This window comes from Podarcis pityusensis (assembly GCF_964106645.2).
Source record: "Podarcis pityusensis genome assembly, chromosome: 14".
NCBI lineage: Eukaryota > Metazoa > Chordata > Lepidosauria > Squamata > Lacertidae > Podarcis > Podarcis pityusensis.
The window spans coordinates 5062293-5090169 of record NC_138039.1 but is presented as its reverse complement, the minus strand read 5'-3'; the positions used below and the strand labels follow the sequence as shown (position 1 = coordinate 5090169).

The following is a 27877-nucleotide window of genomic DNA, read 5'->3' as shown; positions in this document are numbered from 1 at the left end:
AGGAGGAGACTCTTGAGAGTCCCATGGACTGCAAGAAGATCAAACCAATCCATTCTGAAGGAAATCAGCCCTGAGTGCTCACTGGAAGGACAGATCCTGAAGCTGAGGCTCCAATACTTTGGCCACCTCATGAGAAGAGAAGACTCCCTGGAAAAGAACCTCATGCTGGGAAAGATGGAGGGCACAAGGAGAAGGGGACGACAGAGGACGAGATGGTTGGACGGTGTTCTCGAAGCTACAAGCATGAGTTTGACCAAACTGCGGGAGGCAGTGGAAGACAGAAGTGCCTGGCGTGCTCTGGTCCATGGAGTCACAAAGAATCGGACACGACTAAACAACAACAACCTCATGTTACGTTTGCTTCAGGTTGAATGTTTTCAGGTTGCATCCCGCGGCGACCCAGAAGTACCGGAAAGGGTTACTTCCGGGTTCCGCTACTCTTTGCCGCTCGCACATGCACAGACGCGCAAAATGACGTCACATGCATGCGCAGAAGTGGCAAATTGTGACCTGCGCACGCGCAGACGCGGGTTGCATTTTGCTCATGTTGCGAACGGGCCTCCAGAACGGATCCCACCGTATTAGTGTTGGCTGCCAGCTGCCCTGAGGGGACTCTGTCACTCTCTACATTTCCCACTTATTTGATGTATTCATATCCAACCTTCCTTCAGAAGCTGGGATCCAAGGCGGCTAACAGCATTATAAAATGCACAGAACAGAAATTACTTAAAATCAGGAGTTGAAATATCTTTAAAAGCAATTTAAAACCCTGCCAGCAGCCCAGGGTTCAGCATCGACAGTACCTTTGTTTCCAAAGGCTGGTCTGAACAGGAAGGTTTAGCCTGCCAGCAGAAGCATGACAAGGAGGGAACCAGACGAACCTCTCTGGGGAGGGAATCCCACAATTTGGGATCAGCAGAAAAGGCTCTCTCTCTCATGTCATATCGACAACCGTGCCTCTGATGCTGATGAGACCAGGAGAAGGTGCTTACTCAAGAATCTTAGCACCCGGGCAGCTTTGTATAGAGAGATATGGTAGCCTACACCCAAGGCGTATAATGTTTTATGTACTATACTGTATAATTTTATTTGTTTTAATGTTTTCATAATTATTATGACAATTTTATTATTTATACTCCGCCCATCTGGCTCGGTTGCCCTGGCCACTCAGAGCAGCTGCTTCCAACACATATAAAAAGATAATAAATCACCAAACATGAAAAACTTCCCCATACAAGGCTGCTTTCAGAGGTCTTCCAAGAGGAGCGTACTTCTTTATCTCCTTGACATCTGATGGGAGGGCGTTCCACAGGGAGGGCTCCTGAATCCCCACCACCACCCACACCTTCATTTATGGTACATCCCTGCACCATATTATAACATTTGATGATCTCCTTCCACCGGTCAACAATAGAAAGTGTCCTTTCATACTGCATCGCGGTGTGGTACGCTGGTTTGACATCAACTGATAGGACGTGCCTACAGAGGGTGGTGAATACAGCACAAAATATTATGGGCTGTCCCGTGAATCTGCTGGATGAAATAGCGGAAGAAAGTTGCCTCAGGAGAGTGAGGAAAATCCTCAGGGATGATTCACACCCTGGCCGGCACTTTCTTGATCTCCTGCCCTCGGGCAGAAGATATAGAAGCATGAATAGTCGCACCGACAGGGTAAAGAACAGCTTCTATCCGTGGACTGCTAGGCTGCTGAATGAAAAGATAACAACAGGGGAACTGACTTTTGGTTTTGGTGGGTGTGCGTCAGTAAACGAGGGGAATTAAGACTAAGAGAGCTGAGTGGGGGGTGCTCGTGTAATCTCACTGTATACAAGTTGTACAAGTGACAATAAAATATTTCAATCCCATGATCTCCCCCCACTTTGAAAGATCTGAACTTGTGTCACATTCCCCTTTGGAATACAATTCGCATCAACCCCAACTGGCACAGTTTGAATCGTACGGAGGGCGCCGGGTTGGGGAAGGCTGCCCTGGGGCAACAGAGGCTGCTTACTGGGGATCCAGGCTGGTGAGCTGAGACAGCAGGAGGCTGCTGCTCTCCGTGATGGTCTGCTTGGTTGACGCCGCCGCCAGGTGGCCCTCGAAAGCGAGGATTTCTTGCTTCTCCCGCTGCGAGATCTGAAGTTCGCGGCTGATCATTTCTGTGCGGGTCTCTTCGTCCGTCAGAGTGCAAGGAGGGTAGGAGTAATTGCTGAGAGGAACAGCAGGGGGAATATAAGACCACAGGAGAAGATCAAAAATGTTCCCTGGAATCACATTCCAGAGGGCAGTGTGGCGATCACACGGGGTCCCCGGACGTTTCACCATCTGTTGATCCCTGTGCCACCACTTGATTTCTCGCTGCCACCACCCAGGCCCTACCTGGGACAATACTAAGTCCAGTCAGGGTTAAATTGGAACATAAACTTCTGTTTATTTATTGCAGTTTAACAAGTGTGTGGCTTCATAAATGGTATCAGTCAATTACAATCATGGAGTGCCTATCCAGACCTATAACTTCCGCTACCTGCTCTCAGTCACTAAACCACCTCTCAGATATTTACTTGTCTTCCTAGCCCCTAACTGTTCCTGACTCAGCTTATTTCACTACACTAACTCAACCTACCCCCGGACTTTATCCCAATTCACTCCCACTCCAACCAACCAACCAACTCCCAACGAACTCCTCCCTTCGCCCCTACCAGAGCTGGTTTTATAGTCCCTCTGACTCCATCCCCTTGGTTCAGATTGGGTAACCTGTTTTAACTATTTCACCTCCAGCAGTCTCATATGTTAACGTCACAGGCAGGCACCACCACCCAAAAGGCCCTGGTGTTAAGAGGATATAAAACCAGCCTCAGGAGAGTGCCTCTTCCGAGCGTCAAAGCTGCTCACTCGGAGCTATCAGAAACTCTTGCCCTGCCTTCCCAGCCCTTCCCATTTTGAGTTTCCATCTGTGGTCAGGACAAGAGGACAGCTCCTGTGCTAATCTTCAGCCTTCAACTGGTTCCCCCACTCTTTTAATGTTAACGCAGCACCCACCTGCAGCCAGAAATTGTACAATCCATTTGGCACACCCGGGAATCAGTCTCCACATCCTGCCCTATGTACAGACTAAGTTTCAGCTCCCCGAAATAGGCAGGATTAGCATACTTACTTTGTCATGGCCATTTCCATGAGCATCTTTAGCGTGGGGTACTCGTCCCAGGCAGCGAGACCTAAGACACAAGCGGGGGGGGGGGAGAGAGAGAGAGAGAGAATTGAGATGGCACCATGCAGAACAGCCAGAGGTTTGAACACAGCTCTCTGCAATACTCTGCCCAATGACACACCTCTCCCCAGTAGATCACGTGTTATTTTTGGCTGTCAGTTCCTTCCTTGAACTGATGCCTTCTAGAAGCCGTTGGAATACAATTCCCATCACCCTCAGCTAATACACACACACACACACACATATATACAGTGGTACCGTGGGTTAAGAACTTAATTCGTTCTGGAGCTCCGTGCTTAACTTGAAACTGTTCTTAATCTGAAGCATCACTTTAGCTAATGGGGCCTCCCGCTGCTGCCGCACCGCTGCTGCACGATTTCTGTTCTCACTCTGAAGCAAAGTTCTTACCCCGAGGTACTATTTCTGGGTTAGCGGAGTCTGTAACCTGAAGCGTCTGTAACTTGAAGCCTCTGTAACCCGAGGTACCACTGTATATAATTAAACGGCCATGGCTTCCCCAGCAAAGAATTATGGGAGTTGTAGTTTGTTAAGGATGCTGAGAGTTTCCCCACTATCCCCTTCGCAGAGCTACAATTCTTTGAGTTTCCTAGGAAAAGGGAATGACTTTCTGCCATTCAGAGCACTGTAGCTTGGTAAGGGGATATAGGGTTGCTGGACCAGATGAGCCCTGGGCCCGATCCAGCAGGCTCTTCTTTTTGTCCTCATTACACTCACCAATGTTTTCGGGGTTGAATGCGGCAACAACGAGCAAAAGAGGCCAAGCTTTCCAGTAGAGAGTAGAGATGGCCAGATTTGGAGGCTGGTACCTTCAAAGCAAACAGAAACAATCATATTGCATTGCTGTAGTTTAATTTTCTTAAAAAATTGTTTCCATTGCCCAAAGATGCTCTAGACATAGCCATTCACTATTATTGGTTCCCCACCCCTTCCTTATGTTTTCTGCTCACAATAAAATTAAGTTATTCTCTCTAGCCCAAGAGTTGCATGCATGCAAATGTTACCCAGGGGGCAGCTGGATGTTCTCTGGGTGGTGGTAAGTGCACAGGTTCAAGACGGCATCGATCAGTTGGATCCTCTCCACTCTCAAGACTTCAAGATCTAAAGGAAGCAGAAGTATGTCATGAGCTGTGTGTTGATGCAATTCAATTTCTTAAGATTGCAGACTCAAAACTAGCTGAGTCCTAAAGGAAAACGGTGCAGATTCAATGAAGGGGATAAGGAAATTGGGTTATACAGGAGTAACAGAAAGCAGAGCTAAGCCGGTCTGGGTCTGATCCGTTGCCCAGATAGGATGATGCCCATGAATGCTGCCCCATGGAGCTTTGCAGAAAGAAAGCAGGACAGAAAAATAAATGAGTAAGAGTGGGAAAATGGAGACAAATACTTTGGGGAGACACAGGGAAGTTTATAAGTGAAAAAGTCCTTCTGCCTCGATTGGAAATCTCACCTAGACTCCATTTAGCCTCAAAGGCTGTGAGCAAACACTGCTCTAATCATATTTGTACAGTGGTACCTCTGGTTGAGAACAGGATCCATTCCGGAGCCCCATTCACAACATGAGCAGGACGCAACCCATGTCTGCGCGTTTGTGCAGGTTGCGACTCGCCGCTTCTGTGCATGCACGTGATGTCATTTTGAGCATCTGCACATGCCCGAGCGGTGAAACCCGGAAGTAACCCTTTCCGGTACTTTTGGGTCGCCACAGGACACAAACTGAAAAGATTTAACCTGAAGCAAACGTAACAAGAGGTATGACTGTATCTTCTTTGCTGCCATGAGGCGGGGCTTCCGGAGTCCGCCTGCCTCCTCCCACTCAGCTGCCCTACAGCTGGGGGGCAGGCAGCAGGCGGACCGTTTGGGCAGTGTGGAACCTGCAGATGCCAAGCCACCACATCTCTCCCAGGAGAGGTGTGATGCAGGCCCCACGGTGAGTGCTGCCCGGCATTTGGTCACCTCCCCCCAGTGGTGAAACCTGGGGTGGCCCGCCCGCACCCACCGCACCCTCCTTCCTCCACCCCTGGGCTGGGTCTGATGCAAACTGCAGTCCAACAACAGTGGACGCTTTTGTTGAGTTCCTACCTAGAACTAGACTAGAACTAGTCTGTGTGTGTGGTTTGGGAGCTGCACAGTCAGGGAAAAAACAATGCTGTCCAGAGTTATAAAGACTGCGGAGAGAACACTCTTCCCACCTTGGATCAAATCTGCACTTCCAGGTGCCATAAGAAAGCTGCAGAGATAGTGCAGGATAGTGCGCACCCTGGAAATGATCTCTTTCAGCTTCTGCCTTCTGGAAGAAGGTACAGGGTTATAAAGACTAGGACTAGCCGCCTGAAAAACAGTTTCCATCCAAATGCGATTTTGGTTTTAAACGCTGTGTAAGGTAGTCTCTATGTGAGTATATTGTGTTTAAAAATGGGGTATCAGAGTTTTTAAGGGGCTAACCAGGTTGGGATAGCAGGCTTGTTGGGTTTTGAATGTCTGGTGTAGATTTTTCAATTTTGTTGACAATGACAATAAGGATGATCGTATCGTAAATGACCCTCCGGGTCCCTTCCAACTCTACAATTCTATGATTCCAGCACCTTGAGATGCATAAGCAAAATAAAACCAGTGGGTGTGCGAAACCCAGGCTTCACTGCCAGAATCCTACCGTCTGCCTGCACAGCTGCCGCCCGTTTCACCAGATGGTCTGCAAGCTCCATGGCATCGGCGGGGCCGAGGGGGAGATCCCGCGACAGGCCGATCACGAGGATGCGCATGAGTGTGTCTTCGAGGATCGGTACTTCAGAGCAGAGGCGGAGGTAGAAGCTGGTGGGAGGGAAGGGAGGGAGAGAGAGAGAAAGAGCTACTGGCTTCCAAAGAGTCAGTCCATATAGGGTGCAAAGTCAAACAGATCAGCAAACCTAGCTGTCAGGTGCTGTTGCGGTTGCTCGAGAGTAACCAGGAAGGACTCCGACCTGTCTTTTACAGGCTTTATTTTGGTGCAAACTATTTACAGTGAAAAGCGTCATAAGTTCATGCCTGGCTCAATCGCTAGCAGAATCCGGGAGTGGTCTGTTTTTGTACCTCCCCCAGCATAAAAGTCGCGTCACCCCCAGCCTTTTCCGCCCCTCCCTGTGCCTCAGACTACTGCGCATGATGGGCGATGGCAAAGGCGTGCTTCCCTCCTCTCCAACTGGCTCAGGCGCGGTGTTAAGGCTCTTACTAGCATCCTCTGGTCCTTGCACCTCCCCTCCACTGGAGGTGGGGCTTTCCTCCTTGCCGGAAGAGGAACTGCTTTGCAAGATTTTTGGAGGTTCCCTGTGACACAACTGCCCTTCTATCTCTCGCCTCTGGCCAATGGCAGTTCCCTGACACTAGCCAATAACCTTTCTGCATAAGAGTGATCACCTTTTCCCTTGGGCTTTTGTGGGTTTTAAAAATAAATAAATAAAGCCAAGCCAAGCCCCCGACTTACTTGCGGTCGCTCTCGGGAGGCCAGTTGTCCCATTTGTAGTAGGTCTCTGGCTGCTCTGTGAACAGCACTTTGTGGAGGCTTAGAAAATAGGGGAAAGCGATGTGTCAGAATCAAGTTGATCCAGGAAGAAAGGGTCAAGGTTCAGGAGCCCAAGAACAGGAGGAAATGCTCCAAGACTGCATGGGAGCAGCAAAGTTGCTCCAATGGGATTCCCTGCTTGCCCACCAAGCTTTCAAGTGGAGGGGTGACAGGTTTGGTGCTGTCCACCAGGCAATGGCTTTTTCCACCTGCCTTGCCCCACCCTCCAGCCCCGGTAATCTTCATAAGGGAGCTGTTTCCAGAGGAAGAACTGTAGGGGTGAGGGACTTTGTCATCATGTGGGGGTTGGTTTCCCCGGTGCTGCCCCACCTCCAGCCCTAGGAACCTTCAGAAAGGAGTCGCTGCCACAGGTATTACCGTACTTTTCTGTGTATAAGGCTATGTTTTTCCCCCTTTAAAAATCATGCTAAAAAGTGGGGGTCGTCTTATACATGGGTAGTGCATAGGGTGGATGTATGATTGGCTGCTGCTGAGGCTGTCAGTGGCTATTGTGTGTGTTACTGGTTGCTGCGTCAATGGGTGGCGTTGATTGGCTGACGCTCTGGCAGTCGGGCGCGGATGATTGGCAGCTTCTGTCGGCGATGGGACAGGCAGGAGGTGGATTTAGCGACGAGTGTGGGGTGTGGGGGAGTGATTTTTGGCAATCCTCTGCAAAAAAAGCTCAACAATTCAGGTCAATTCTCCGCAAAAAAATAGCCATTCAACAACAACTCTGTGACATTTCCCCCCATTTTCTTATATTTGAGTCCCCCAAAATAGGGGGTTTCTTATACACGGGGGCGTCTTATACACGGAAAAGTACGGTATGTGCCTGGGCATTTTAATGAGCTGAACAGATTGAAAGATTATCAGTCATGGGGATGTGGGAAGTGTGTGTATGAATTGAACAGTGCTTAGTTTAATTTTGGCTGCTGTTGTGCCAACGGTAATGCTGCTTTCTAGATTACAAATACTGTAGTCCTAAAACATGGCTATAATTGTGTGTTTATTTTGTAGTAGTTGTTTTGTTAATAGCGCCTTATAATTGAAATTGTTTCACTGATGATTTGTAATTGTTTTACTGGTGACTTGCTAATTATTCCATGAGAGTTATGCTGTATTTGTAATGCTGTTATGTCATTATTTACTGCTTGAAGCAGGGATCTCATCATTTGAATGAAAATCAGCATAGAAATATAATCCATCAATCAATGTCCAGCGGCTTCCCTGTCCCTGTGGGGATTCATGGTCTGTAGGTGGGGCTGAGAGGTTGAATCTCTTCTTGTTTTACCGCCTCTCCCTGGGAGACAGCCCCAGACCTACCTCCCCATCCCCTCTGTATCTTCCAGCTATCACAGCAGGTCATGCCTCTGGGGCCCCCTGTCATAAGAGCCAAAGAGGAGCCCGCTGGGTCACGCCAATGGCTCACCTAATCTAGGCATGCTGTTCTTACACTGGCCAACCAGATGACTGGGGAAGACCCATATGCAGGACTCAAGCACAAGAGCAACTCTCCCCTCCTATGGTTTCCAGAAACCAGTATTCATAAGCATTGCTGCCGTCAGTAGCTCTTTCCTCCGTGAAATTGCCTAATCCTCTTTTAAAGTCATCCAAGTTGGCACCTGTCACTGCTTCTTGATTGGAGCTCCTTCCATAGCTTCGACGCCTCCCTTTCCATGGAGGCGCAGGTTGCAGCCAAAGCAAAGGTGGCATTTTTCCATCTCCGCCGTATTAAGCAGTTGGTCCCTTACCTTTCTCGCCCTGATCTGGCCACAGTGATCCATGTGACAGTCACCTCCAGGCTTGATTATTGTAACTTGCTCTATACGGGGCTGTCCTTGAAGCTGACCCAGAAACTCCAGTGGATGCAGAATGCTGCGGCAAGGCTCCTTACGGGGTCCTTGCTGCGGGATCACATTCATCCAGTGCTTTACCAACTGCACTGGCTCCCGGTGGAGCACAGGGTCAGGTTTAAGGTGCTGGTTTTGACCTTTAAAGCCCTATGCGGCCTAGGACCCACGTACCTACAGGACCGCCTCTCCTGGTTGGCCCTGCAGAGGACCTTAAGGTCCACAAATGACAACACTTTGGGGGTCCCAAGTCGCAAGATGGTTAGATTGGTTTCAACTAGGGCCAGGGCCTTTTCAGTACTGGCCCCGACTTGGTGGAACGCTCTGTCACAAGAGACCAAGGCCCTGCGGGACTTGACATATTTCCGCAGGGCCTGCAAGACAGAGCTGTTCCGCCTGGCCGTTGGTTTGGACTCAGTCTGACCCTTACGTTTCCCTTCCCCAATGGTTTTGATCTATGGGATACTTTTAAAATGAGGCTGCATTTTAAATTGCATTTTAACCTGTATTTTAAATTTGTCCCCCGCCCCCCCCATTTTGTTTTTACTGTAATTTTACTGGTGTTAGCCATCCTGACCCGGCTCTGGCCAGGGAGGGCAGGGTATAAATAAAATTTATTATTATTATTATTATTATTATTATTATTATTATTATTATTACTACTACTACTACTACGTGCTGAATCTTTATCTGTCCTGAATCTTAGAATCATAGAGTTGGAAGAGACCACAAGGGCCATCGAGTCCAACCCCCTGCCAAGCAGGAAACACCATCAGAGCACTCCTGACATATGGTTGTCAAGCCTCTGCTTAAAGACCTCCAAAGAAGGAGACTCCACCACACTCCTTGGCAGCAAATTCCACTGGCGAACAGCTCTTACTGTCAGGAAGTTCTTCCTAATGTTTAGGTGGAATCTTCTTTCTTGTAGTTTGGATCCATTGCTCCATGTCCGCTTCTCTGGAGCAGCAGAAAACAACCTTTCTCCCTCCTCTATGTGACATCCTTTTATATATTTGAACATGGCTATCATATCACCCCTTAACCTCCTCTTCTCCAGGCTAAACATGCCCAGCTCCCTTAGCCGTTCCTCATAAGGCATCGTTCCCAGGCCTTTGACCATTTTGGTTGCCCTCCTCTGGACACGTTCTTCTTCCCACAAGATCTCTTGGGCAGGGAAGGAGCAATCTCCTACCTTGTCAGAAGATCCATGCATGCCCATCCCCCCCATTTCATCTTATTCTGATTCCCCACCCTCTGCCTTCTGGCTCCGAGATCAAATCCTGGTCTGAACGAGGGTGCTCAGAGGGAACCCAGGACATTCCCCCAAGAGGCCGGGTGCACCATCAACACCATCATCTCCAGCTCAGCTTCTTACCAGTGAACGTATTCTTTGGGAGCCAGTTTGGTGATGGAGGGAACCACCGTGTGCAGCCACCAAACCGCGTCCCTCTGGATGGCTGCGATCTGGTTCTGGAAGGCACGCAGGACCTCCAAGTCTGGGGAGAAGGACAGAGGCAGAGGAGGTCAGAAGGAACGTCATCAGGTCCCAGGACGGCAGAGCCAGGAAGCCCTCTTGCACACAGCCATGGTGGGGAAGGGGAAAGGGCGAAGGGCAAAAGTCAGCATCTTGCCCACCTTACTTAAAACAGGTGGGTCAAGGTTCTAGGCCAGGGTGGGTAATCTGCAGCCCAAGGGGCCTCATTTCATGCACCTCTTGGCCTGATTTCAAGCGCCTTCCAGAAGTGATCAGACCTCTTGGCAAGAGAGGTCAAGTCCTTCCCTGGGCTGGGATGGAAGCAGGAAAGCGAGAGGGAGATGCAAGGGTGTGGGGGGATGGCTAGAGGGAGAAGAAGGGTGCAAGAAAGAGAGAGATAAAAAGGAAACAGGGTAGTAGGAAAAGAGAAAGGGTGGCCCCACTCTTTTCAGTGTGATCCTGCCCACCTCTGGTTGCAGTCCTCCCCCCCAAACAAAATGTGGCTCCAAACAGGTTACCACGGGGAAAATGTGACTCTCGACACAAAAGCCCTGTTCTTAAGTCCGGGCAGACAGATCTGAAGGGTGGGTGATGGCAGTAAGAAAATTCATTTTACTTATATTTATTAATTGGAATTTATGTACCACCCTATACTCGGATGTCTCAGGGCGGTTCACAGAACAAAATCAAAATGTAAAACCACTATATATATAATCAAAATGAAAACAAGCCAATAACACCCCCCTCAAAAAAGAACCACATTAAAAAAATTAACCGGAGTTCAATTTTTTGCCTGCAAGAGTTATCCTGTTCACAATGTTCAGATGCAGATTAAGAAAAAGAGATAGTAAGGATCACATGATCCCCGGGAAAAGAGAGGGATCCTTTGCTGCAGGACTGGCGCTGGAAAATATGGTCCCCGACTCTTGCAAACGAAACCACTGCTGCTGTCTGTGCAATTTGGGTATGCAAATGCTTCATTTTTAATTGATAAAAGAGGGCAACGCTCTCGAAACAGGCTGTGGGACTGACAATGCACGGCAACAAAGCTCAGATTTATTATGACAGCCATGTGATGGAATTAATAATTTTATTTATTTACGTGCTTTATTTTCACATCGGTTCTGGGCAGCGTCTCCAGAGCAGGCCCACAGATCCTGCATGTCTACCCAGCTCCCTCTCCCTCGCCCTGTTTTTAGAGCCAGGTGATGCAACCCACTTACTCTTCTTCTCTCCTTTGTCCCACGCGAGGCCGGCTTCCTTCACCTGTGCAGTGATGCTGAGCATCATGGAGACGGCCAGCAGGTCTGTGATGTGGATGACAAAGCGGTCCTGCCGGGGGTAAGAGGGGAGGATGGTGAATATGGGGGTGGGGGTAGCCGGGAGGCAGGACAGGCCCCCAGGCAAACGACATATGTGCCAGCCCGTCTCTCCCTTCTGCGTGTCGCTCGGGAGATCCATCAGTCTTCTTCCCCGAAGTGCTTCCGTGACTCATGTCTTGGGACGTGAGCGCACACTACCTTAGCAGAGTCAACAACAGCAGAGCTAGACTCGAGGTGTGAGTACAGTGGTGCCTCGCAAGACGAAATTAATCCGTTCCGCGAGTCTCTTCGTCTTGCAAAGCACAGCTATTAGCGGCTTAGCGGCTATTAGCGGCTTAGCGGCTATTAACGGCTTAGCGGCTTTAAGAAAAAGGAAACAAACTCGCAAGAACTCGCAAGACGTTTTGTCTTGCGAAGCAAGCCCATAGGGAAATTCGTCTTGCGGAGCGACTCAAAAAACGCAAAACCCTTTCGTCTAGTGAGTTTTTCGTCTTGCGGGGCACCACTGTACTAAGCTACTACTATTATATACAAATCAGGACAAAGGAAAACATGGTTCCTCTCTGCTTCCTCAGAGAGAGGGGGATACAAAAATACAACAACAGAACGGAACGGTGTACATCAGGGGTCGGCAAAGTTTTTGTGGCTTGGGCTGGTTCACGGTCCCGCAGACGCCATGGAGGGCCGGAGTGCGCGTTCACGCACGCATGCGCAAATGCTATTTCCGGCGCTCCTTCCAGTGTGGAGGAGGCATGCGCAGCTTCACATTGGCTTCATCCTGCTGCCCTGCGGAAGCTTTGCGGGCTACCCCAGAAGCCAGAACAGCTAGAGGGAGCACTGCGCAGCACTCCCTCTTGCTGTTCTAGCTTCTGCCTTAGTGGCACGAAGCCTCCGCAGGGCACCGGGGAGCCTTCATCCCGCTGCCCTGTGGAAGCTTTGCGCGGCTATCCCTGGCTTTTGCGGGAGGTGCGTCTTATGTTCCGGTGCGTCTAATAGAGCGAAAAATACGGTAAACATCGCACACAGGAAATTTATAGGACGTAGAACTTCTGTTACAGAAATAAGATTCATTAAATCTGATAATACGAATGGAATGGAATCAAAAGATCTGTAGCTGTGGATAAGGGATTAAGAACAAGACTGAATGTAGTTGGATTAATTAAGATTTCGGAAGCAGGATGGAAAAAACCCCACATTCCACCTTGAAATCCAGCACGCAGGAAGTCACACAAAATGTATAATTGGCTTTATAATTGGTATATATTGGCATATGAATTGTAATTAGATATTGACAAAATGTGGTTTTTAGCGGATTTTAGTAATTGAAAATTACAAAAAAAATTACAAAAGCAAAGAAAAAGAAAAACACGGAAGGAACACACCATATAAGGCGCCTTTCGCAGAAGCAACTGGTGGGGGAAACCAAGCGGGCCTCTCACCTTGAACTCCATCTCAGCATACTGAGGCTCCTTCCGTTCCTGCATGAGACCGAGGCAGAAAGCCTGGAAGTTGATCTCGTGCTTCGTCTGCTTGATAATTTCCCGCAGCAAGGCCCGCGAGGCGCGCAGGTAGTCGTCTTTGTTGGTCAGCAGATCTTGGAAGACCATCGCCAGGAACTGGGAAGAGAGCAAGGAGGAGATGCTGCGTTAAGTGGGGTTGCCAAGAGGGATCTATTCTGTCCCACAGGCTACTTCCTAGCCCTGGCTAACCAGCCACCTACCTTTGGAGCGAGCTCTGGGCTGTGCTGCAAAACCGTATAGAGAATCTGCATGTTGTTGGGATTTCTGGCATTCGAAAGCTCGTTGAAGACCACTGATTTGACCACCGTGCCCAAGTTGTCCCGGTGGGCGTTCAGCAGCTCCCTGCAGGAAATGAAGTTTTTTTTAAAGGGGAAAAAAGCTTATTTATGCAGAAGAAAAACAATACTACATAAAATGTAGAAAAAAGAGGAGTGGGAATTTGACAAAAGCACCTGTGTGATATACAAGGCACGTCAAGACCTCCTCAAAGAATAAGAAGTTCCATAGTTCATGTTACATACATTAAAGTTGCCAGATGTCCACAAATGCCCACTGCATATGTAATAAAGTTCTGCCAAGTGATGTAAAATTATTGTGGTTTTTCCTTGCAGAACCTGGATTCTATATGCATTTTTTATGCTACTGCTAAAGTCCAAATCGTTCTATATAATGTGGGTAAGTTTAGGTTATCCAGTTTTTTCCACAATCAAATGGTGGTTTGTCTAGCTACTATAAGGAAATGCAGAAGCAAGTCCTTAAATTTGGTGTCCTTGTGATGTCCTGTAAAGCCATTATTATGGGCCACATAATGCTCATTCTGCCTTTGTAAGAAAACACTTACACTTTGGAACTTCCTGCCTATTGACATCAGGCAAGAGCGTTCATTCAACTCTTTTCAGCACTAGATAAAAACATTTTTGTCTAGGCAAGCCTACCCAGATGTATTGACATGTCTTACCCTGTTTTTAGTTTGTTGCTTACTTATTTTTATTTTTAATGTGTTAGATAGTTGTTATTACTGGTAATTTTCACTTTGTGGTTTGCTCATTTGCTTTTCTTTTTAACGGTCAAGCACTGTTTAAACATTATGAAAGCAAAAAATAATTCTAGCATAACTTTAATATTATCACTAATCAGTCGCTTAAGCACATCAGACCAAAATTCTTTTACGGGGTGGTGTTGCCACCAGAGGTTTTGAACAAAGAACCAACCAAGTTGACTGTAACTAGGCTCCTAGACAAACTGCTAATTCCACCTGCCCCTGGCACCTGCTCCTAGACAAACTGCTAATTCCACCTGCCCCTGGCACCTGCCAGATGTAGGGGAGAAACCCTTCCCCATCTCCATTAGCAACAATTTAAGATCCACCAGTCTCTTTTCCTAACCACTGATGTGCACAAACCTTGCTCCTGCTGCCCCTGCTCTCTCCCGCAAGTATGGCTGGGCGATAGACTGATATATTGTCCAAAACCAGTTTGAAGTCCATATTGTGCTATCGGTTTCATAATTTTTTGATGTGGCAATATATTGTGAATCACGATGTGTGTGTGTGTGTAATGCAAGAACCACAATGCAGGTAAAGCCGTGAAGCCAGCCAATGCCTCTATGTAGTTCCATCCTTATTTCAGACATTGTGATACATTGGTATATCACGATATTTAGCCCGTATATCACAATGTTGAAAACCGGTTATCGGTCCAGCCCTACCCACAAGCAGGATTTGGCCCACCTTTGCCCTTTGTCTTTTTTTTTTTTTTAAATCATATTTATTAGAGTTTCCAATAATATAGAAATATAACAGAAAAGAAAAGATAGAATATATTTAGAGCCTTACTTTCGTTATCTTCTTTCTAGGACTCCCTCCTCCCCCTCCCAACTATATTCCCCTTTCATTAATTTGGTTCCACAAGCTCTCACTCCCAGTTTAAAATTTAATATGTTTAACCCATTAACCAATTTAAATTATACAATCTTACCATCATCCCTCATCATTAACAGAAAAAGAAAAAAGATTTTTCCCCAAGATCTACCCCAATTTCCTTCCACGAATTCCCTTTTTTTAAACATGCCAAATCAAAATACCATGATATACAAAAGTTATATAAAGAAATAGAAGATAAAAAATATAAGAAGGTTCAAAAAGATGGTTACATAGCCTTTGGATTCCAAAACTCCCCCCTCCCTTCCCCGGTTTGAATTCCCCATGTCCATCAGTCTATATGTTGTCAGCCTGGAGGTCTCAAGTCCATGGCCAGATTTTTCCCATTCTACCTTGCCGGTTTTCTTTTAATTTATTTATTTTAATAATGTTTAACTTCAAAAATCCAGTCTAATAGAGGCCTTTCATTTCCTTGGTCTTTGCTGCTCCTCCCATTGTTCTTTCCGTGTCGTAGTTAGTCCTTTGTTCTTTTTATTCCTTACTTTCTCAGGTTTCTTGTCTTGTTCAGCTGCTAAAACGTTCTTATTCCGAGATCTGGTATCTCTACAGAGGTTTGTTGTTCAGGAGCAAAAACTTACGTCCAGTCCCTTCCTTTCTTCAATAGAAAATTCTATTGTCTCCTTTTAATGTAAACACCTCTGTAGACAAAATACTATTTCAGTTTTGCAGCTTTCCCAGAAGATAAGTCCTGTGCAAATCCCAGAGTGATTTTCCACGTACGACCACTTGTAATGTCCCGAAACCCCTCTAGGGGGATTGTAGTAACTTTATATCCTCTAATCCAAAAGTCAAATTGTTGTTCCTTATTTTCCGACAGTTTATATCCATATTGTGTCAAATTGTAACAGAATTAGCCAGCAAAGTCCTTGTAACAAAGTCCTCTTTATATTCTCCAGCTTTGACAGCTACTTTGACAGCTGTCAAAGTCTCCGTCTCTCTTCGCCAGGCTCTACGAATCGCCCCGGTTCCCAGGGGGGGTTGCATTTTCCCTCTCACCCTCCACTCTTCTCCTCCAGCACAGTTCTTGTAATTTCCCATCGTGGAATTAATGATTTTTGTCAACAATAAACTTCTCTTTCGATCTTGGTTACCCAGTCCTTGTTTTAGAATGTTTACAATCGGGGGGGGACTGACTTCCTTTTTAGATCACCCCCGCTCGTGCCGAATCCGAAAAAAAAATTCTTTTTTTTCTCCTTTTGTACCCGGTTTCCCAATTACTCACGGGTTGTTGTTGATAGTCCGAATTTCCAATGGAAGAAGTCAGCGCTCTCCGTCGAATGGCATGCGGCTGCGCTCGGCAGGGGAAGCAGTGGACTCAAAGCACCACGCCACTCCCCGGCACCCGATCCGAAGCCTTTAAAAAGGCTCCTTCACGAGTCGGGAGGGCGCTAGCGGTGCCAGCCGAGTCCCCATGTCCACGGGCTCCGTGCCCGTGGTTTTTAAGGGTCCCCGCGTCGCCGGCGCGGTAGGACCCAGCCCCTGCCGAGCAGACTCCCTCCGGAGCTCGGAGGGAGTCCGCCATTCGGCGATGGTGCCAACCCGGAAGTCCCCCACCTTTGCCCTTTGTCCTACAGGACCGCCTCTCTTGGTATGCCCCGCGGAGGACCTTAAGGTCCACAAATGACAATATTTTGGAGGTCCCACGTCACAAGGTGGTTAGGTTGGTCTCAACTAGGGCCAGGGCCTTTTCAGTACTGGCCTCAACTTGGTGGAACGCTCTGTCCCAAGAGACTAGGGCCCTGCAGGACTTGACATCTTTCCGCAGGGCCTGCAAGACAGAGCTGTTCTACATGGCCTTTGGTTTGGACTCAAGTCTGACCCTTATGTTTCCCTCCCCTTAGGGTTTTGATCTATGGGCTACTATTTAAATGAGGCTGCATTTTAAATGGTATTTTTAACCTGTATTTTAAATTGGTTCCCAAACCCCTATTATGTTTTTATTGTAATTTGACTGGTGTTAGCCGCCCTGAGCCCGGCTCTGGCTAGGGAGGGCGGGGTTTAAATAAAATTTATTATTATTTATTATTACTCAGGTCTCCTAGTGCAGGGGTGTCCAAACTTTTTTCAAAGAGGGCCAGATCCAAAGTTGTTGACCTTTTAGGGTTGTTGATTTTTTTTTTTACGATTTTACCCCAAAGTTGTTGAGCTTTCTTGGGACTGAAATAAACTGTCTCAGGGGCCGGATTAGGCCCCCAGGCCTAGTGAAAGAGGGCCTTTTGCCTGGCTTCAGCCTGGGCTTACCTGACACACAACATGTAGTGGTTGAGAAGCACTTTGGGTTTGAGGCGGATTTTGATCAGGTTGGAGACCACCTCGACGTCCTCGGAGCTGTGGGTGTTGCAGTTCATGCAGACCGACATGAGCAAGTCCTGGGCAGGCCTGGTGAGCTGGGAAGGAAGGGGAACAGGGGTGCAATGAGGGCAGGCAGGGGAGAAAGAAGCCACGCGAATAAAATTAAGATGGGAAGCTTAGCCCGGAGTTGGAAAGAAGATAAAGTCCCTACCAGAGAAGAATGGCAAACCAAGCTGAAATGGCAAAGCTGACTGGAAAACTCAGAAACCAAAAGGATAAAAACTTTATAAAAGAATGGGGAAATTTTATAAGTTACTTAGGAGACCACTGTAAGCAGATGGAAACAAGAGCAGGATTTTGACTCACTTGTAGCATAAAAAATATTATGGACAACATGGTTTGATGTAAAAATTGGAGTATGGATGAATATGCAGTTGTAGATGCTTAAAATAAGACTTTATGGAGGGGATGGGGGGAAGTCTCAAGATTCAGAGAATTTATACAGATATGTTCTTATAAGTTTGTGTTTATTTGTGCTTTGTATTTGCAAAAACAATATAAATGATTTAAAAAATGAAGATGGGAAGCTGCCTAATATCAGGTCAGACTATTAGGATTATTTATTAAATCTCCTTACTGCCCTTCGTCTGAAGATCACAGGGCGATTTACAATATAAACACACACACACAACATACCATAACAACAAACAAAAGCAATACCTGTCCTGGATAGAATCCAGCCCCATCTCCAAGTTCAAGTAAGGGAACGGGGAGTTTCAGTTTTTTAAAAAAATCCAAACCAAGCCCAGCCTTCTTACCTTGGGGTTCTGCAGCCACATCTCCAGCCTCTGCACGGCCATTTGTCGAATCTCCTTGTAGCCGCAGGTGGCAGTCAGGAGGCGCAAGAGATTCCGGGACACGTTGTCCATGGGCTGGCGCCTGTTGAGCTGGTCCCGTAGCATGTCCAGGACGTATTCCTCCACGCTCTCGGCCAGGTCGTCGTACCTGGGACAGGACAAGGCCGTATAAGAATAGGAATTTATTATTTATACCCCGCCCACTTGGCTGGGTTTCCCCAGCCACTTTGGGCAGCTCCCAACAGAATATTAAAAACACAATAAAACATCAAACATTAAAAACTTCCCTAAACAGGGCTGCCTTCAGGTGTCTTCTAAAAGTCAGATACAGTGGTACCTCAGGCTACAGACACTTCACGTTACAGACGCTTCAGGTTACAGACTCCGCTGACCCAGAAATAGTACCTCGGGTTAAGAACTTTGCTTCAGGATGAGAACAGAAATCGTGCTCCAGCGGTGCGGCAGCAGCGGGAGGCCCCATTAGCTAAAGTGGTACCTCAGGTTAAGAACAGTTTCAGGTTAAGAACGGACCTCTGGAACGAATTAAGTTCTTAACGCAAGGTACCACTGTAGTTGTTTATTTCCTTAACATCTGATGGGAGGGTGTTCGACAGGGCGGGTGCCACTACCGAGAAGGCCCTCTGCCTGCTTCCCTTTAACCTTACTTCTTGCAGGGAGGGAACCACCAGAAGGCCCTCAGAGCTGGACCTCAGTGTCTGGGCTGGACGATGGGGGTGGAGACGCTCCTTCAGGTCTACTGGGCCGAGGCTGTTTAGGGCTTTAAAGGTCAGCACCAACACTTTGAATTGTGCTCGGAAATGAATGTTGGGCATGAAGCACAGGCTGCTTTTAGAAGCAGGTTAACAGAGCAGGACAGGGTTGAGGCCATGGCTTTTAGGTCTATCACACAGCCGAACTGGGATTCAGGGCGGCTGACAACATTTGGAAGAAGCATTATTATAAAATGCCAAAAACAAACTGGTGGGAAACACTAAATGAGAAGCATCAAAGCACATTGAGAACCAGCAATTACAAATGCGGTTTGTCCTGAGAGCAACCCCATTATCAGCATCGTCTGTCTGCACCTTAGTTTCCAAATGTCTGTCTGAAGAGGAAGGTCTTGATCGGCCAGCTGGAGGATAACAGGGAGGGAGCCACGATGAGCTCTGTTGGGAGGGAATCCCCCAATAGGGGAGCAGACACAGAAAAGGTTGTCTCTCATGCTAGCACCAACTGGGCCTCAGAACAGTCTAATCACCATCTTCTCTTGCCCTCAACTGATCCCGTCGTTTCTTCTTCCCAGCCTTTGCCATATGCAATCACTGCGGCTACAGCTATATGAACTACAATGACTATAAGGCAGGGATGAGAGAAGCCACATACAGATCTACTGGGAGATCTTTAAGTGATTTGCAGGAAATTGGAAAGAGTTTGACTCCTGGTTGTTTAACTGAAGGAATGATCGCCGGGCGTGGAGCACACTTCCACCCACAGACAAGCCACAGCTTTCTGAACATCATGCCCTCTATCTAACCTTTGGCTTTCTCAGTGGTCTGCCATGCCGTGTCTTGTGACCTTTGTCTCCTTCGTCATACATTGTGCAAGGGGAAAATGACGCGGTGGAAACAGGTGCCAAAATAACTTTGGACCGCCCCACGATCACGTGATTGGAAGATGTAAAGGGCACAGTCCAAAATGCATCTGACCGGTTTTGCATATTGTGCTAATAAAAAGAGCCTCAGCAGGGCTAGCTGGCAGCTTGCCTGTGCACAGCTCACCTGGAGAGCCAGTGTGGTGTAGTGGTTAAGAGCGGTAGACTCCTAATCTGGTGAACCGGGTTCGCTTCCCGGCTCCTCCACATGCAGCTGCTGGGTGACCTTGGGCCAGTCACACTTCTTTGAAGTCTCTCAGCCCCACTCACCTCACAGAGTGCTTGTTGTGGGGGAGGAAGGGAAAGGAAAATGTTAGCCGCTTTGAGACTCCTTAAAGGGAGTGAAAGGTGGGATATCAAATCCAAACTCTTCTTCTTCTTCTACCTGCATTACCAACTCCTGCCTCATGCCTCACTTCATTAACAATAGCAGCAGCAACAAGTTGACTCTGCCCCCTATTCCGGACACCCACACTTCAATTTAAAGCTAGGGGGTGACCAGGAATGGATCTGGGGGGTGGGGAGGAGTGTGAGTGCACCTCAGTTCTGGCACTCAAAGCAAAGCTCAAAAGCGAAGGACACCATGCTTTTGCATCTGGCTCCACTGGGTGGATCTGATAAAGTACAAACAAGGTCCTGTAAGTGTGGAGTCTGTCCTCCCCTGCTATAGGGTTAATAAAGACATAGGAAGGTCCAGCTGAATCTCACATGCTACATTTCCTTCAATCATTCTGCAGTTCTCCAGTGCTGTTTGAAGCGAGGGCATTTGTCATCAATGGGTGAGCGTACCTGGGCATCAGTTGTCCTTCCTGCTCTGGGCTCATCTTGTCTTCAGCAATCAGCAGCTCACTCTGACTGTCCTCCTCTTCAGGCACAGAGGGATGTGGGCTGTTCCCTGAAGGAAAACCAAGAACACACATTTCAACACAGAGAAAGGGGGCAAGTTCAGATGTCACAATAAACCGTGGTTTGTCACAGTGGGAACAAGCAGCAGCAAACGTCACAGACTCATTCTCACCCTTCCTTTCCAGAAGAGCTACGAGGAGTGCAGAAGCTTTCATTTCCAGTTTCAATTAACGACAGTTCAGTGCTACGTCTGAACTGTACACTGTGGTTAACCTTAAACAATGGTTTATTGAAATAAGCCCTATGAAATGACGCCATCTCGTTTTGCGACAATCTCTCTGCTAATCTCATCTTCAGATCCCAGGACCTGCCAAGCACCATTGTCAAAATTTCACACCGGGTCAATTTCTGAGAAGTTCCATTTAAGCTTCCGCATCAACACAATGTTAAGCAAACCATGCTAGAGGGATTATACTGATCATATGTGGTGGAACTGTTCTGTAACAAATTGATTTTGGCAAAAAGTATTTGAAGAGACTGGTTAAATAGTAGGATGCAAGCTTCAGTGAATTCCACAGCTGGCTTTGTTGATAATGAAAAGGCTGATATTCCTTACAAGGACTTAGTTTTAGTTTCAAAGGTGGCATCTCAGCAGCTGATAAGTAAACACTGGAAAACTGGTACAGGATTAACGTTATCCAAGTTGCACATGAGCATCTGGCAAATTTGAGAGCCAGTGTGGCACAGTGGGTAAAGTATCAGACTAAGACCTGAGAAACCAGGGTTCAAATCCCCATTTGGCTATAAAGCTCACTGGGTGACCATGAGCCAGTCATTGTCCATCAGGCTAACAGGGTTGTTGTGGGGATTAAAGAGGAGGGGGAGAACCACGCAGGCCACACCTTGAGCTCCTCGGAGAAAAAGGTGGGACGTAAAACCAGTAAAACCATGGGTAGGCAAACTAAGGCCCGGGGGGCCAGATCTGGCCCAATCGCCTTTTCAATCCGGCCCGTGGACGGTCTGGGAATTAGCGTGTTTTTACATGAGTAGAATGTGTGCTTTTTTTATTTTTTATTTTTTTAAAATTTTATTTATACAACAAGAAAAACAAACAAACAAAAAACACAAATACCGAATTACACCCAAATTACAAAAATAACCATAGACACTTAATATTCTTAGCAAACAATAAAGCATCTATTGGTCTTAACACTAAAGACCCAACCTCCCGTCTATTCCATACTTCAAATTCATATTACTTATTGCCAATACACTTTTTTTTTCATAATTAAACTTATTCTCATTAAATCTAATTTCTTATATCTACCTTGCAGCTATTACTGAAGTTCCTCGAATGCTGCAACAGAATTTAAACTACTATATTTATTTTTCAGATATTCTTTAAAAACCTCCCATTTAGAAACAAATTCCTGTTTTGATTTATTTTTTATTTTTTCTGATAAACCATCTAATTCAGCATATTCTGTCAGCTTTTGGATCCAATCTTGAATAGAGGGGATTTCATTACTCTTCCATTTTGCTGCGATCAAAACTCTTGCCGCCGCCGTCGCATATAAAAAGATACCCTTCCTCCTTTGTGGAATATCCAAATCTGTTATTCCCAGGAGGTAGGCCTCTGGTTTTTTATTGAAAGAGATCTTTAGCATTTTTTGCATTTTTTGCAGTTCTGCATGTATACTCTCCCAGAATACCTGTATTTTCCTACATATCCACCACATATGGTAGAATGTTCCTGAGTCTCCGCATCTCCAACAATTACTTGATACATTTTTATACATTTTTGAAAGCTTCCATGGTGTTAGATACCATCGATGTTGCATTTTTCGAAAGTTCTCTCTAATCGTGTAACAATTTGTGAATTTCCAATTGATCTTCCATAAATTTTCCCATTGGGCCATGGTTATTGAGTGGCCAAAATCCTGGGACCACCTCACCATTGCCACTGTTACCTCCTCCTCCTCGACTGTCCAGTCAAGGAGGAGTCGGCAAGTTTTGGAAAGAGTTTTTCTTTTTATTTTAAATGCACCTCTGGGTTATTTGTGGGGCCTGCCTAGTGTTTTTACATGAGTAGAATGTGCCCTTTTATTTAAAATGCATCTCTGGGTTATTTGTGGGGCCTGCCTAGTGTTTTTACATGAGTAGAATGTGTCCTTTTATTTAAAATGCATCTCTGGGTTATTTGTGGGGCATAGGAATTCATTCATTTTCCCCCCCAAAATACAGTCCGGCCCCCCACAAGGTCTGAGGGACAGTGGACCGACCCCGTGCTGAGAAAGTTTGCTGCCCCCTGGGTAAAACAATACATAACTGAAAGGTTAACAAATAGACAATGGAAGGTAAAAAACATGACTCTGGCAGTTTAGCTTGGTTTGATTTCATATGTCAACAGGTCTACGCATACCATAATTTCTCAATCAAACACTAGAGATCTTTTAAATTTAATCTACTGGACTTCACAGTGAACACGATTAAAATGGATGTACTGTGATTGTCTTGCATGTTGATGTTGTTATCTGTATGTTCAGAAAACAAACAACCACCTTCCAAGCAACTCTCTGAGTCAGAGTCCTACCAGCGCTCAGGTCTCCTCCGCTGCGTCCAACCTCCCCATGCAGCAAAATGCTTTTGGGAGGCATCTTGGTGCTGAAGGCCGTCTGGATGTTTTCCACAAAGGTCTTGCAGTGGGGGCTGTCTACCCAGATACGCTCTCCCAGAGAATCCTCAATGTAAACCTGTAAAGGAGATGAACAGAAACTCTTCTCTGCACCTGCACCGAAAAGAACTAGTCCCCTATTTGTATCCCAGGGCTCAACTGTCAAGAGAACCAACACACAGGCATCAAAGCAGTTAAGCGGGGTGGGTGGGTGTGCCCCAAACAGACAAGATCAGTACTTTCCAGCCACTCTTATATCAGATGCTGGTGTTACGGGTATTCAAACTTTTGGGATGACACAGATCCGTGCGATAGAAATGAACGGCAGCTGATTATTGCAGCTCCGGCGACTCTGGGCTCCCTCTAATTTTAGCCAAAATCATAAACCCTCCATAGCTTAATAAAAACATTAGTCAATGGGGTAGGATATTTCTCCACCCCCATCGTTCAGCCCGGACACTGAGATCCAGTGCCGAGGGCCTTCTGGCGGTTCCCTCATTGCGAGAAGTAAGGTTACAGGGAACCAGACAGAGGGCCTTCTCGGTAGTGGCGCCTGCCCTGTGGAACGCCCTCCCAGCAGATGTCAAGGCAATAAACAACTATTTTACTTTTAAAAGACAACTGAAGGCGGCCCTCTTTAGGGAAGTTTTTAATGTCTGATGCTGTACTGTTTTTAATATTCAGTTGGAAGCCGCCCAGAGTGGCTGGGGAAACCCAGCCAGATGGGCGGGGTATAAATAATAAATTATTATTATTATTATTATTATTATTATTATTATTATTATTATTATTATATAATTACTGTTGTATTTGCTTCTCTTTCTAGAAGCTGCCATTCCACCAGGCTGCAGCAGAGGGACTGACAACACCACTCCAATTGGCCCTTGGATTGTTTTGATTCAAGCTGGCCACTTTAAGAACTGATGCTGAGTTTGCCTGATTTCCTCTTCCCTCCCCATAGCTTTTTCCTTTTGTGACATGTTCACCAGGGCCTGCCTTGTTTCCTTTTGACTGTGTATATCTAAAACACAAAGCCGCTCTGGGAGCCTTCTCATTTGAAGAGCAGGGATAAAAACACTTTAAAAGAGATAATTATTTTCGAGTGACAGGTGTTGAAGATGCTCCTGTCCTTGCACACAGCCTTAACACTTCCGCCTGCCTCCAGTAAGCCTCCCACACGAGCACTGCCCCAAGTTGCTGTACCTTGACAAAGATCTCGGGCCAGTTCTCGTCTTCCTCGTATGCCGCCATGAGGAGGTTGCAGGCCAAGACAGACACCAGGCTGTTCCCTTTGGCTTTGAAGTTGATGGAGGCGTCTCGGCGGAGGAGACTGCACAGTGCCTGCAAAAGCAAATTCCCCCACTGAGAACAAGCAGAGATCCTGAACGTTTCCTACCTGCTAAGAAAGCCTTCCATGTAAATGATGGAGTCAAAAGTTAAGCAGGTTTGTATAACAGCTTAGAGTTGATTCTATCAGTTAAGGGTCTTCTATACTCTTTTTTAACCAATTGTCCCCGAGTGAGCTGTGAGTAGCTGATGGAAAGGGGGCAACATCGTCATTTCCTGTATATTGAAAAAGCATGCACCATATGGTTTAAAAATCAACTTTGGTCTTTGTGTTCCTTAGCGCTACATTAGTTTCTCCAATAATAATAATAATAGTAATAAATTTTATTTATACCCCGCCCTTCCCAGCCAAGGCCGGGCTCAGGCCGGCTAACAACCAATAATAAAAACAAGTTGAATGAATGCAACTTAAAAACAAGATTAAAATACAACATTAAAACATTAAAATGCAGCCTCATCACAGGAGGAGAAAGGAAAAAAGAAAGAGGGGAAGGGAATCAAATTGACTCCAAGCCAAAGGCCAGGAGGAAAAACTCTGTCTTACAGGCCCTAAGGAAAGAAATCAGATCCCGCAGGGCCCTGGTCTCATGAGACAGAACGTTCCACCAGACAGGAGCCTGTGTTGAAAAAGCCCTGGCTCTGGTTGAGGCTAATCTAACTTCTTTAAGGCCCAGGACCTCTAGGGTGTTGCTTTACGGACCTTAAGGTCCTCCGTGGGGCATACCAGGAGAGGGGGTCCCATAGGTACGAGGGCGTTCCAAAATATCCAAAAGAGATATGTTCCATTGTCTATCCCACCACGCCCCTAGAGTTTAGTCAATATTTCTAAACTTGATGCACAAAGACAAATCCGGCTCTCACCTCAATCACTCCTTCCGTGGCAAAGATGTTGGGCTTCATTTTTGCCAGGTACATCAGGCTCAAGTACAGGGTGGTGTCGGGCTTTGCCCGGTTCATTTTCAGCTGCTTCACGGCCCCGCACAACACCCCTTCGATGCGGTCGTCATTGCCTTCGGCTTCCGCAGCCTCGATCTCATCCAGCAAAACCGCTGGGGCCACTGCAAAGAGAGCCAGGCAAGAAATGGGTTCCTCAGAGCCCTCAGCCTATTGGCAGGTGTCATTTTTAAGCAATCCAAATAAACGTTATACCAAAGCTCAAGGCAAATGGCTTCTAGGGGGGTTTGGAAAAAAGGTAACACTCTTGATAACCTAAAGGTGGACAATCTTTTTGGTGAGGGTGCCAAAATATTAAGGAGCAGAAGTCTTGCAGCATGCTTCATATTTGCCCACAGGGCTTGAAATCTGCCTCAGAGCAACAAAGTCCATCATCTACCTTTGCATCAAAACATCTGCATATGTAAATGATGTCTGTTGGACACACGAAGAACCTGCTGGATCAGGCAATGACCCATCAAGTCCAGCATCCTGTTTTCAGCATGGCCAACCAGATGCGTTTCCTGGAAACACTCAATCAGGATTCGAACACAAAGCCCTCTCCCCTCCTGCTGTTTCCAGCAACTAGTATTCAGAGGTGTATATTGCCTTCTCTGGAGCAAAGGGTCTTTCCCTCTCTCTTTACCTTCAATGGGGACCACGGAGGGCTCCTTGATGGAAGGAGAAATGGCCCGTTTCTCAGCCACGGCTGCCTCTGCCAAGCGTCCCAAGGCACTGAGAGGCGGTGTCGAGGAAAGTTTGGGGCGCTTGGCAAGACTGGAGGCGGCCTCCCGCTTCCGCTCGGAGGGCAACCCAGCCGAAGCTGGCTTGAGCAGCGTGACGGCCGCTTTCGATTCATTGGACTGGCCTTTTGAACCCAAGGCGATGAAATCTCCCGGAGGCGGGTGACCTAGGAGGAAAAAAGAGAGCAGTTCAGAGAAATGCAAAGTCAGGGAGAAAACAGGAAGCTGCCTTATATCGAGTCCGACCATTGGCTCAGGTAGCTGAGTATTGCTGACACTGACTGGCCGGAGTCTTAGTGGGCCACAAGCTTCACATGAGACAACAGTGTGATGCAGCAGCAAAAAAAAACTAATGCCATTCTAGGCTGCATCAACAGAAGTCTAGTGTCCAGATAAAGGGAAGCAAAAGTCCCACTCTATTCCGCCTTAGTCAAACCACACTTGGAAGAGTGTGTCCAATTCTGGGCGCCACAATTTAAGCAACATATTGACATGCTGGAAAGTGCGCTGAGGATGGTCAAGGGTGGGGAAGCCAACCTTATGAGGAGCAGTTGAAGGAGCTGGGTATGTTTAGCCTGGAAAAGAGGAGACTGAGAGAAGATAGGATAGCCATATTCAAATACAGTGGTACCTCAGGTTACATAAGCTTCAGGTTACAGACGTTTCAAGTTACAGACGCCGCTAACCCAGAAATATTACTTCAGGATGAGAACAGAAATCGTGCTCCGGCGGCGCAGCAGCAGCAGGAGGCCCCATTAGCTAAAGGGGTTCTTCAGGTTAAGAACAGTTTCAGGTTAAGAACGGACCTCCATGCTTGTTTTCTCCTGCCAGGGAGGGTAGGATTCAAGGAACAAGAAAGGAGATTCCAGTGAAACATCTGACAGCGAGAGCCACTCAACAATGGAACGGTCTCTCTCTGGAGGTTCTGGACTCTCCTCCCTTGGAGGTTGGATAGCCATCTGCCATGGAGGCTTCAGCTGAGATTCCTGCCTTGCAGGGGGTTGGACTGGATGACCCTAGGCAGCGGTTCTCAACCTGTGGGTCCCCAGATGTTGCTGGACTACAACCCCCATCATCCCTGAGCTCTGGCCTTCCTAGCAAGGGGTGATGGGAGTTGTAGTCCAACAACATCGGGGGACCCACAGGTTGAGAAAGGCTGCAGGGGGTCCCTTCCAATTCTACAGTTCTGTGGTTCGTAGGTTTCCAAGCAGAGGCCCACCAAGGATCGTCGAGCTGTTACTCCTGCGTTACGGGGGGTCAGCCTAGATGACCCCTGGGGGTCCCCCTCCCAGCTCTGCAGTTCTAGGATTCCACGTCATTCCTTTTGGGGGGGTGGAGAAGAGTGTTTTTTTGTTTTTTTGGCGGAGCTGCCCTTCCCCCCCCCCGGGTCTCGTGCACGCGCTTCCCCACCCCCATTTACCCACCGGAGGGTTTGGCGACGGCGCTGGGGCGGCGCGCGGCCGCGGGCTTCGGGCGGTTCATCCCCGCGGAGCCCCCTCCCCACTCCCGCCCTCTTCGCTTTTCCTCCTCACAGTCGAAGGGCCGGCAGGGAGGGAATTAACGGAAAGGAAGGCGGAAGCGGAAGAGGCCGCGCGTGCCCTTCCCGACCCGGAACAAAAATAAGGCGAGGGAGGGGGAGCGAACGCGCGCTTCCAGGCTCTGGGC

At 47.3% G+C, this 27877-nt stretch overlaps 1 protein-coding gene across 1 annotated transcript in view; it reads right to left on the bottom strand.

The window, feature by feature from the left end:
- INTS1 (integrator complex subunit 1) overlaps positions 1–27786 on the bottom strand; it is a 75814-nt gene extending 48028 nt beyond the window's left edge. The window contains exons 1-18 of the mRNA XM_080980910.1: positions 27637–27786; positions 26116–26379; positions 25398–25594; positions 24393–24530; positions 23109–23268; positions 20459–20564; positions 17980–18166; positions 17111–17256; positions 13131–13272; positions 12850–13026; positions 11312–11420; positions 9990–10110; positions 6687–6764; positions 5880–6037; positions 4231–4327; positions 3944–4035; positions 3155–3215; positions 2012–2209 (exon numbers count right to left, since the gene is read on the bottom strand). Coding sequence (XP_080837036.1) covers positions 2012–2209; positions 3155–3215; positions 3944–4035; positions 4231–4327; positions 5880–6037; positions 6687–6764; positions 9990–10110; positions 11312–11420; positions 12850–13026; positions 13131–13272; positions 17111–17256; positions 17980–18166; positions 20459–20564; positions 23109–23268; positions 24393–24530; positions 25398–25594; positions 26116–26379; positions 27637–27694 — 2489 coding nt within the window. The 5' untranslated portion in view covers positions 27695–27786. The remainder of the gene's footprint in view (positions 1–2011; positions 2210–3154; positions 3216–3943; positions 4036–4230; positions 4328–5879; positions 6038–6686; positions 6765–9989; positions 10111–11311; positions 11421–12849; positions 13027–13130; positions 13273–17110; positions 17257–17979; positions 18167–20458; positions 20565–23108; positions 23269–24392; positions 24531–25397; positions 25595–26115; positions 26380–27636) is intronic.
- Positions 27787–27877: the final 91 nt, after the last annotated feature.